The 12240-nt window shown below is 38.0% G+C and overlaps 1 protein-coding gene across 1 annotated transcript in view; it reads left to right on the top strand.

Moving 5' to 3' along the window:
* The window catches only part of LOC130927172 (carbamoyl-phosphate synthase [ammonia], mitochondrial-like), a 78116-nt gene that overhangs the window by 28580 nt on the left and 37296 nt on the right, over window positions 1-12240 (top strand). The window contains exons 22-26 of the mRNA XM_057852802.1: window positions 3551-3692; window positions 3835-3900; window positions 4049-4118; window positions 4521-4702; window positions 10537-10731. Coding sequence (XP_057708785.1) covers window positions 3551-3692; window positions 3835-3900; window positions 4049-4118; window positions 4521-4702; window positions 10537-10731 — 655 coding nt within the window. The remainder of the gene's footprint in view (window positions 1-3550; window positions 3693-3834; window positions 3901-4048; window positions 4119-4520; window positions 4703-10536; window positions 10732-12240) is intronic.

Raw genomic sequence — 12240 nt, 5'->3', positions numbered from 1 at the left:
CATTACAATAATTAATAATATTGCTTATCTAACATTTATTCATATATTAATTAACATTATTTATTATAATTATTCATTAATTAGTTAATGCATTAACTAATGCATTAGTTAATGCATAACCAGACAGTAACTAATGGTTTGGTAAAATTAAAAAAAAAAAAAATTATATAGGCCTATATAGGGTTAGGGTTTGTTAACTTAGCATTTATAATTTCTTAGTTAAAGGACACATGTGCTACACTTTACAATAAGGGTCCAAAAAGCATTCACTAATGGTTAATAAATGTTAAAGGGGGGGGGGGGGGGGGGGACTTAAGCATTTATAATTTCTTATTTAAGGGACACTTGTGCTACACTTTACAATAAGGGTCCAAAAAACATTCAGTAATGGTTAATTAAGTTTAAGTAATACTTATGAGGTACGTTCACGTGAAATAATACCATACTTAAGGTTAGGTTAGCAGCACCCAAGGACTCACAGAGCTTCTTATTTTAAAATAACAATCACTTACTAGTATCAGTATACATTGTTAACTGTTTATTAATGCACTAATGTAATGTATATGTGAATTAATGTTAAGTCATGTATTATACATATTATATATTATTGACCTAACCTTAAGTATGGCATTATTTCACGTGAACGTACCTCATAAGTATTAACCATAACCTTAATTAACCTTTACTGAATGTTTTTTGGACCCTTATTGTAAAGTGTAGCACACGTATCCCTTCACTAAGAAATTATAAATGCTTAAGTTCCCCCCTCTGTACCTTTATTAACCATTAGCGAATGCTTTTTGGACCCTTATTGTAAAGTGTAGCACATGTGTCCCTTAACTAAGAAATTATAAATGATTAAGTTAACAAACCCTAAACCCTAACCCTATATAGGCCTATATATTTCTTTAATTTTGCCAAACTATTAGTTACTTTCTGGTAATGCATTAACTCATGCATTAACTCATGCATTAACTCATGTTAATTAATTTAGTTATTGTCTTAAAATGCAATAACTAATGCATTAACTCATGTTAATTAATATATTAATAAATGTTAGATAAGGGATTAAATGAATGATTGTCATGTTACTTAGACATGAGTTATTGTCTAAAAATGCATTAACTAATGTTAATTAAGGGACCCTTAATGTAAAGTGTTACCAACGTAATTAGTTACAGATACAAACTGCTTCTTCCAAAAAGTAATTGCGTTAGCAACTCAGTTACCTCACTGTAAGAGTAATTAGTTACTCAGCAAATAAACTGACTTTACTTTTCATGTTCCACGCCTTAGTACATTATACATTCTATGACATCTTTCACCTAAAAGATGTTTATATTAACTCATTGAAGAATAAAAACACTATATACAGTGTTTTAGAACATTTGGTATTTATTTGGATCAAATATATTACAATCTGTGAAGAAAACACAAATGTAACCAGACTATTAACCAGTGCATATCTCCGAAACTGTATGATAGGCATGCTGGACAATAAGAAGAAAACTGTCCTTAAATATTCTGTGTAAAAGGCCAATAGTTAATTGTGTGTATTTTAAATTATATTTGTGAACGATCTTTTCTATAATGGTAAATTGTTTGTGGATTTTTGGACCTACGCTGTGCGTATTTAAACGACGTAACATCCGGTTGTAAATCAGCAGACAGCTGCATCTTGCCGGTAAGATCGCTTCCCTGTTGAATTTTGATATCTATCCTTCGCTTCTTTAACATCTAACAAAAAGCAAAATAAAGTAACAATATTAAATATTGAAAATAATAAAGTTTGAGAATGCTACCTTTGAAAGTCCCTAGCCCGTCGCCATTATCGCTGTCTTGTTGTGTTTGCTAGAGCGTGCAGTAAAGCAGGGCATTATTTGCCCACAGAGCCAGTCATCACCGCATTTGTAATGGCGTTACTGCTCCCTTCCCTCCTCCCCCTCCTGCTCTGCTTTCTCCAGACAAGCAGACATGCAGCTGATGTGTGATAAAATCAGACAACTCGCACTTCATTTAACCAAATTGTAGCAACGCGCTCCTTTACATCCTCAGTAACGGTAACGGCGTTGCAAAGATGGAAAAGTAATTAATTAGATTACTCGCCACTGAAACAAATAACGCCGTTAGAAACACCGTTATACTCTAACACAGTTAATAACAACGCTGTTCCCAACTAAACCGACCAAATTTGACAACAAAACCATATTCATTCATATTTTTAGCCGCACTGGACTATAAGCAGCAGGAATATTCCCTAAAGACCACCTAAGACTACTGTTGTCACCATACTAAAACTTTCAACACGATATCAATACTTAAATAGTAACATCGATCTTACATAAATAAAAATGATAATAATAATAATACAACATTTCAGTATCAAAACTTTGATACTTTTCGGTACTCTTCACAACCCTACTAAAGACAGCGACTCATCACAAAAATCTAAATCCTCATAAAATCCGCATTGGACTACAAGTTGCAGGGTTCACAGCAGGGGAAAAAAGTAGAGGTTTACAGTCTGAAAATTAGGGTCGTTACTGTAGCATAGCTTTTTCTTGTTTGTCCGTCTGTCCGTCCGTCCGTCCGTCCATCCATCCATCCGTCCATCCATCCATCCATCCATCCATCCATCCATCCATTATCTACCGCTTAATCCGGGGTCAGGATGTGGGGGCAGCTTTAGTAGGGAAGCCCAGACTTCCCTCTCTCCAGCCACTTCAAGCAACTCCTTCTGCGGGATCAAAGGCATTCCTAGGCCAGCCGGGAGACGTAGTCTCTCCAGCTTGTCCTGGGTTGTCCCGCCAGTAGGACATGCCTGGAACACCTCTCCCGGGAGAGCTGTCCAGGAGGCATCTGAACCAAATGCCCGAGTCACCTCAGCTGGCTTATTTCAACGTGAAGGACTAGCGGCTTGACCCTGAGTCCCTCCCGGATGACCGAGCTTCTCACCTTATCTCAAAGGGAGAGCCTGGACACCCTGCTGACGAAACTCATTTCGGCCGTTTGTATCCGGGATCTTGTTCTTTCGGTCACGACCCACAGCTCGTGACCATAGGTGAGGGTAGGAACGTAGATCGACTGGTAAATCGAGAGCTTCGCCTTTTGGCTCAGCAAATATCCCAAGAGTTAGCGTCTGTAGCTGGGGTCGGAATGCCAAGGTCCCCGCCTTTGGCTGCCGCCCAACTCACTACGCCCAACTCACTATGCACCCGACCCCTTTGGTCCCTCCCACAGGTAGTGAGCCCATGGGAGGGGGAAAACCCCATGGGCTCACCATGTCCCCATGGATACAGGTCCAGCCACCAGACGCTCACCTTCGTGCCCTACCTCCAGGACGCCGGTTACACGTGTCTGCAAGGGAAAAATACTTTCATTTATATTCGTCATCATAAGGGGTGCTTTGGAGCCATGCTTTGTCTTAGTTTTTCATGTTTGTACCAGTTTGAAATAATGTTTGAATACAATGAATTTAAAAACTTTCATTTTCCAATTCTTTTCAGAAATTTGATAAGGGATTTACCTGTTATATTTGCATTTTTTATAGTCTTTCAGTGTCCAAGGGCCTGCTTCTTAGAGCAAAGCAAGAAGGCTTTTCAGACCGACAGATTGGTCTAATTTTGGGCACCAATGAGCGAGCAGCTAGACAGATGAGACTCAGTCATGGTCTTAGACCATGGGTCAAACAGGTGAGGGATTTTTCAACAACTCATACATTTAAGTATGTGATTACTTGATTCTAAGTGTATTGGGAAACAAACAATATCAACACAATGATCGAAACAATTTTTATTTTAATCTTTTTTGTGTGATATCTAAATGTATTTTCAGATTGACACACTGGCAGCAGAGTATCCTGCTAAAACCAATTATTTGTATTGCACCTATCACGGTCAGGTAAGAGGTTCAAAAAGCATTTTCAAATGTTCTTATTATTTAGATATATTGAAGTTTATAAAAACAAACACATTCGAAATAATGATACAAAAATTGCTATTATTCATTCAGTGTAAACCAAATACTGATGATTGATCTAATTTAATAGGAGCATGATGTGGACTTTCAAGACTCAACAGAGTCAATTATGGTTCTTGGTTGTGGGCCGTATCACATTGGTGAGTTATTATGTTTTAACAATAGTCTAAACTTCACTCATGCATTACTTTTATTTAGTTTTATGATTACATTTTCTTGGAGTGGTATTAAATTAATTGTTGCCTCATTGATTGTATAACAATGCTTGTCCCAAGAAACTGCACTTATACATTTGAAATGATTTTGCCTGATGACTACATCAAATAATACATGATGTAGATGATGAATATTGTTAACTGTTGAAAAAGGCATTTTATTTCATTTCAATACAACACAAAAAAAAAAGCAAACTGATCACCTTATTAATGCCAAATTAAGACATTTTTTCTCAGCAAAATGTTCCCTTTAAATCTTAAAAAATATACTTAGTAATGTTTATTACAACTTAGTGTAATACTTTTATTAACTGCTCTTTCCACCAGGCAGTAGTGTTGAGTTCGACTGGTGCGCAGTGTCAAGCATTAGAGCCTTGAGACAAATTGGGAGGAAGACAGTGGTGGTCAACCATAACCCTGAGACAGTGAGCACTGATTTCGATGAGTGCGACCGCCTGTACTTTGAGGAGTTGACCCTGGAGCGCATCTTGGACATCACACAGCAGGAGGTCAGCACAGAAGGAACATTTGTATGTGGTAAATTCCAATTCAAGGGTTTCTGCATTTTGGTCAGGTGGTCAAGAACTATGGACTGCAGCAATGGTCAGGAGGATATCTGGACTCTTACTTACATTAAACTGTAGTCTACAGGTGTGCCTTTTAGGCACCGTGAAACCAAGGGCGTAGGTTTGCATAGGGACGGTAGGGACATAACACTAGCAACTTTTCAGGCTGCTCAAATTGTCCCCACCAACTTTTAAGCCACCTTATTTGCATTATACAATGAGTTCAGTTTTCTGGGTAATTTTGATTGTCTTCCCATATGTTGTGAGGATAGAATAGACCCTACCATTATTAATTATTTTAACTATGGACTTACATTGATCCCTTTTCACCTGCTGAATATGCCGGTCCATTTTTTCCCCCTCGTTTGATTAGCTAATGACTTGACCACCCGCCCTCTCCCCCCGCCACACAGACACATGCAGACTCACACAACCTCCCCGACAGAAATACAATATGCCGCCTACTGCACCCCCTTAGTAGAGAAGGGATATTAGAAGTTTTTTTTTCGGCCAGCACAAACCATTGTAAGTAATATAAAAAAACATCAGTCTTGTGGAGGTGGGGGAAACACCACTGACTTTGCTACTAAAGTCCGACCTGCATCAGAGTTAGCATAGCATTAATCTCTGTGAACTTGATAACCTACAAAACTACTGCGGTCAGGCCAGCTTCCACAAGGAACAACAAAGTCAAGGGAGCTGACCCCCATTTGGAGCAGTGTTTATTATGCATTATGTGCATTACTGTAATGCAGTACGGTGGCTTCAGAGTGCAAGTCCCAGGAATGGGTCCATTTCAAAGGGACACTGACATGATAATGAACTGACACGAAAAAAAAAGTGAAATGAAATCACACATCAGAATTTCATGAGAGTGCTTTGGACGCTTCAGATGTAGATCAGTCCTTAGATATCTTAGATTTTTTTTTTCATCAAGTTTTTTCCAAATCACATTTATATTACAATACTTTAGTTTGAGTCTAGGAGTGCTCCAGTATCCCCTAGAAGTGGACTCATTCTTGAATAGCTCCCTGTTTTTTTTTTTTTTTTAAAACTTTTTATTTTATTTATTTTTAATAAGGGAACTTGCACTTCTAAATGTTTCTTTAAAATTTGTCACAGATCCCCGTTCAATAATCTGTTTGGTCTTATTGATGTCCCGTTCCCAGCAAAAAGTGTACATGCAGGTTATGCTGTTATATCGTCCCTACCAATGTTGAGACCAAACATATGCCCTTGCGTGAAACTCATCTAGCCATGTACAGTGTTTTCATAGCTGTTGTTAACTTTTCCATTCTAGAGGAACAATCACCAACATTCAAATCAAGTCAAGTCAAGTCAGATTTATGTATACAGTATAGCCCGAAAATCATAAAAAGATCCCAAAAGGCTTCCCGGCCGAAACCAGTTAGCCAGTTAACAAACAGGAAACAACATGGCACACATAGAACCAAAAACAAACAAACAAACAAACAAACAAACACAAATTCACCATTACATTCACTCTTTCTGTACAATTTAGACTAGAGTATTCTAGTTCTATGCATGTTTTTGAAATTAGGACAGTGAGGTGATAACTGACGCAGACAAACTAACCACTCACACTGTGGCATTTTTCAAATTTACAAAATGCCTTAATGCTACACTGTAACATTTGAAAGCCATGTGAGTGAATACAAGACACATGATGCATCTCTTTCATATTTTGCCATGCGTTGAGCCAATTTTATAATGAATAAGAAGGCCGATTCCACTCCATTCCACTTCTTGTCTTTTCCCTAATCATTGTAGATGTCCAGTGGTGTCACTTTCCTTTGGTATCCACTAAATGCTGTGATTGAAGTGTAGTTAAAACCTTTTATAGGGCAAATGAGTATTTATTTTTCTCTAATTTAAATAATACTAACGGTAACAACTTAACCCTATAAAGTCCTGGTGCCTAATAACACTCTAAAATTATCTTTTTTTCCCTTAAATTTCATGGAAAGGACTGGAAGGGCTACACTGTAAATGCTGTTATACAACTTAATTAAATATGATAAGTGAACCAAACTCAATTTTTATCAACCTGCTGTGAACACTAATTTTTAACAAGTATTTAATAATTTGGGGCTGGAAAACATGCCTAACTTGATGATCTCAATTAAGTCAAATTCGAACCAATAATTTTGTGTACCCAGTGACCTTTAGGCGTTCTTTCAGACATGTGCAGATCTGCCTCGTTTATTTCGTGCTTTTCTGACACAAAAATATTCCCGCACACATCCACGGTGAACCGGGCCGTCAACCAGAGCTCTCTTCAGCACTTTCACTTACTTTACTTACTCACATCGATTTGGTTAGTAAATATTTTACTCTTATATAAACTGTCGTGTTGCCTTCTTAGGGCAACACGGCAGTTTATAAAAGAGTAAAATATTGTCAAGACTGTTATTTATATGTTCCGCTGCAATGGATGATGGGTAGTTGAGGCAACCACCACTGAGAGTAGTGATTGCTGTTCTTATGTCATGTGTGTTCTGTTTAAACTGTAGTGTTGCTTGGTCGTGCGGTGTATGGGACACAAGAACTGCAAGTATTAAAAACAAAAGCCAGTCCTTGTCATTTTTCTCCACGTCGCTCGCCACATTATTAACTGACCAAATCAATGCGAAGTAAGTGAAGGTGTTGAAGAGAGCGGGTCAAAAGCCAATGTCTCTTGTGTCTTAAATGCATTGTTGAGCATTTTAAAATAGTTTGAGTTAATCCATTGAGTTTTCTCCCTTTATATATTTGGAGGCAGGGTCAATATTGTTTGAAAATGTTATTAATAAATTAGCTGTTTACAGTGGGCCAGATAAGTATTTAGTCAACCACCAATTGTGCAAGTTCTACTTGAAAAGATTAGAGAGGCCTGAAAATTGTCAACATGGGTAAACCTCAACGATGAGAGACAGAATGTGGGAAAAAAAAACAGAAAATCACATTGTTTGATTTTTAAAGAATTTATTTCCAAATTTGAGTGGAGATACTTGGCAACCTACAAACCAAAAAGATATCTGGAGGTCAAAGAGGTCTAACTTCTTCTAACGAGGTCTAACGAGGCTCCACTCGTTACCTGTATTAATGGCACTTGTTTTAACTCTTTATTGGTATAAAAGACACCTATCCACAACCTCGGTCAGTCACACTCCAAACTCCACTATGGCCAAGACCAAAGAGCTGTCGAAGGACACCATGGACAAATTTGTAGACCTGCACCTGGCTAGGAAGACTGAATCTGCAATAGGTAAAACGCTTGGTGTAAAGAAATCAACTGTGGGAACAATTATTAGAAAATGGAAGACATACAAGACCACTGATAATCTCCCTCGATCTGGGGCTCCATGCAAGATCTCACCCCGTGACCTCAAAATGATAACAAGAACGGTGAGCAAAAATTCCAGAACCACACGGGGAGACCTAGCGAATGACCTACAGAGAGCTGGGACCACAGTAACAAAGGCTACTATCAGTAACATGCGCCGCCAGGGACTCAAATCCTGCACTGCCAGACGTGTCCCCCTGCTGAAGAAAGTACACGTCCAGGCCCGTCTGCGGTTCGCTAGAGGGCATTTGGATGATCCAGAAGAGGACTGGGAGAATGTGTTATGGTCAGATGAAACCAAAATAGAACTTTTTGGTAGAAACACAGGTTCTCGTGTTTGGAGGAGAAAGAATACTGAATTGCATCCGAAGAACACCATACCCACTGTGATGCATGGGGGTGGAAACATCATGCTGTGGGGCTGTTTTTCTGCAAAGGGACCAGGACGACTAATCTATGTAAAGGAAAGAATGAATGGGGCCATGTATTGAGAGATTTTGAGTGAAAATTTCCTTTCATCAGCAAGGGCATTGAAGATGAGACGTGGCTGGGTCTTTCAGCATGACAATGATCTCAAACACACAGCCAGGGCAACAAAGGAGTGGCTTCATAAGAAGCATTTCAAGGTCCTGGACCTGGAGTGGGCTAGCCAGTCTCCAGATCTCAACCCCATAGAAAATCTGTGGAGGGAGTTGAAAGTCCCTGTTGCCCAATGACAGCCCCAAAACATCACTGCTCTAGAGGAGATCTGCATGGAGGAATGGGCCAAAATACCAGCAATTGTGTGTGAAAAGCTTGCGAAGAGTTACAGAAAACGTTTGGCCTCCGTTATTGCCAACAAAGGGTACATAACAAAGTATTGAGATGAACTTTTGGTATTGACCAAATACTTATTTTCCATCATGATTTGCAAATAAATTGTTTATAAATCAAACAATGTGATTTTCTGTTTTTTTTTTTCACATTCGGTCTCTCATGGTTGAGGTTTACCCATGTTGACAATTACAGGCTTCTCTAATATTTTCAAGTGGGAGAACTTGCACAATTAGTGGTTGACTAAATACTTATTTGCCCCACTGTATATAGTAGAATAATTGCAGGTAAAAAAAAAATGAATTCACATGATGAATGAGTAGCACTAAAGCTAATTAAGGTATAACCTCAGTACTGGAAGCTTACAATAAATAAGTTACAGTAATCTTCTTTTTTTCTTTTTTTAACCTGTCCTGTTCAGCTATTTGACACAGAGAATGGAAGTCTAAGTGCCCGGGTTGTCTGAAAGTTTTAATGTTTCACATTGAGAGTCTGATATACTCCCATTGTGATCATTCAAAATACCTTTTTATTATGACAAAGCAGCGGACAGGAAGGGATTATGGGGGGACAGAAGAAAAGCAACACAAGAGAAGAAAGAAAAGAAACACATACACAAACAGCAACAAGAAATACATAGAACATCTAGACTACTTATTAATATGCTGGTGCCATCGTCAGCGAGATGTATTTCCGGTTTACACCATGTGGGGGCCTATTGGCCAAGTTACAGTAATCTAGTTCATGTTATTTTGAGTACTGCAAACTCCAAATGTAATCTAATTCATTCAAGTTAATTTGAGTACTACAAACTCAAAATAAACAATTTACAATAATCCAGTTGTTTAAGTTAATTTGTGTCCTTAAAACTTGAAATAAATAAATTTCATCTAATTAAGTAATATACATTTTCTAAGGCAGCAAGTTTGTATTTTTATTTTAAGTAAACTTATCATATTTTATGGTGTAGCTGTGAATACTAAGCATCCAGTGACATTGATGGCGCTAGACGTCCGATCCGTTTTTGACTAAAAGGAGAGAATACACGAATGTGGATTGGACGTCTAGCGCCGTCATTGGGTTAAAGGTGTGTATGTTCAGAGATCTCACATTATCATAATTCCCATTATCACAGCTACCCAGTGGCTTGGTTTTAATGCATGTGTGTAAGGTTTTGGTGGTATGGCATTAGAGCTTGAAGATAAACCTTGGTCAGGGGAGCGAGCCCATGAATAATGAAGACAATTTACAGGATCTACCTGACATTGCCATGGAAACAGCATCATAGTGGATACGCTAGACTGAAAAGGGAGCCGCAAACTGTGAATAAAAGGAGCAAGAACACTTTTTCTTCTGACACACACAACCTCGGGTGATAAACTAAACCCATGGCACAGCCGAGATGAACTGTTTTTTTACGTCTCATCTTTTCTCTGTGTCATCAGTTGCCAAAATAATTAAAATTGGCCACAGTCTATAAATCTTGCTTGATAGGTGTTTGGCAGTCGAATTTCAACTTGACAAAGTATATTCTGCCGTCTATTTTCTTTCCTTGTTTTTTTTCCCCCTCCTTTTGTGTTACTCTTTTTTTCCCCACACATCTTCCTCTGCCCTACAGGATTGCAGTGGCACCATTGTGTCTGTGGGAGGTCAGATACCCAACAATCTTGCAGTTCCTTTACACCTGAATGGGGTAAACATTTTGGGCACAAGTCCCCTACAGATTGACCGAGCTGAGGAGCGCTCTGTTTTCTCCAGAATCTTAGATGACCTTGGTGTAGCTCAAGCCCCGTGGAAAGCTCTCAGTTCTCTGGTAAGAGGAAACGTAAATAATTAATACAATAGGCGAACGCAACCAAAATATGGATTTTTTTCAATTTTAAATATTAACGTGAAAATATGTCCTTTTTATGACAGTGCCAATAAAAATAGTGTTAAGCGATTCATGGCCTGCAAAGTCCCCTAATGGTTGACATCTAATGTTCTTGTAAGAAATAATGATAATACTGTATAACACTAAGAATACAATTGCTATTGTTTTAGGTCTGATAGCTGTATAAAACTATTTTGGGTTTTAAATCCACACTGTAAAAAATAAAATTTGAAGTAAGCATTACTCAAATTTTCAAGTTCTCTTCAGTCACTTATTATTTTGAGTATTGGTAACTCATCACATTAACAGGGTTAACGCGTTAAATTATTTAACATGAATGATCGAGTTTAGGGGTGAAACTTAACATTTTGAGTAAGATGATCTTGAAAAGACAAGTCAGGTCAACTTAAAATGTTTAGCTGTGCTAATATGAAATGTTAAGTTTTGTAAACTTGGCCTTAGCCTCACTGCCTTCAGAAGAGCATATTCAACCTGTGTTTCTAGTGCATTGCGCTGTCATTGAGGAGACCCATGTCACAGATTGGAGCTAAAATATTGTATTGTTGTATGTGTGTGTGTGTGTGTGTGTGTGTGTCTGTGTGTGTGTGTGTGTGTGTACTTAAAACTCAGTCAGGTTTACCTAAATTATGAGTTCAGACTACTCAACAGAAGTTCTGTTTACTTTAAATGTTGAGTTAGATTTAATTAACAGAAGTTTAGTTCATTTAAAATGTTGAGTTCTGCTTACTAAACATAACTTTAGTTAAGTTTAACATCTGATGTAATATTTTGAGTTTTCGGTGATAACTTCACTTTGCACATATTCCATCAAAACTTGCACTGAAAAGTAAAAAAGGTTGACTGTAAATTTCAGGTTCTGCTATGAATGCAAAGCTCATCTCAGTTTTTGTCAATCACACCATGTTTTTGAACTACATGATCCCTGCACGCTCCCCAAAAAAAATGTGGAAAACCTTGTTTTTAATATTCAGCGGTACCTCTACTTACGAAATGAATTTGCTGTGGAAGTAGATTCGTAACTTGAAAATTCTTAAGTGGAGACCCATTTTACATGTATATGCTCATCATCCGTTCCAAGCCCCGCAAAATTCAGAAGCAAATCTTTTATAATGCATCAAAACATGTAAGATTTACATGGTATAATTATATAAATGCATAAACATAAAAACAGAGTTGTGCATGATGTGGAAAAAAAACAAGAATAGAGTAAAGAATAAAAGTTAATGCGCTCATGTAAATCTGTCAGAGCATGAGGGGTGAATGAAGAGGATGTTGGGATACATACATACACATTAAGTAGAAGTCATTCTTAGCTAATTGGATGCTAGGAATGCTAGGCAATAGCCAATGGCAGAGCAGCTATCACTATGTTACGTTCAGTAAACTTTGGGAGCTGCGAGTACCAGCCATATTGCCTTTCCTATCCAA

This window comes from Corythoichthys intestinalis, chromosome 12 (genome assembly GCF_030265065.1).
Source record: "Corythoichthys intestinalis isolate RoL2023-P3 chromosome 12, ASM3026506v1, whole genome shotgun sequence".
In the NCBI taxonomy this organism is placed as follows: Eukaryota; Metazoa; Chordata; class Actinopteri; order Syngnathiformes; family Syngnathidae; genus Corythoichthys; species Corythoichthys intestinalis.
Note: the sequence above shows the minus strand (reverse complement) of the source record. Positions and strands in the feature narration are given on the sequence as shown.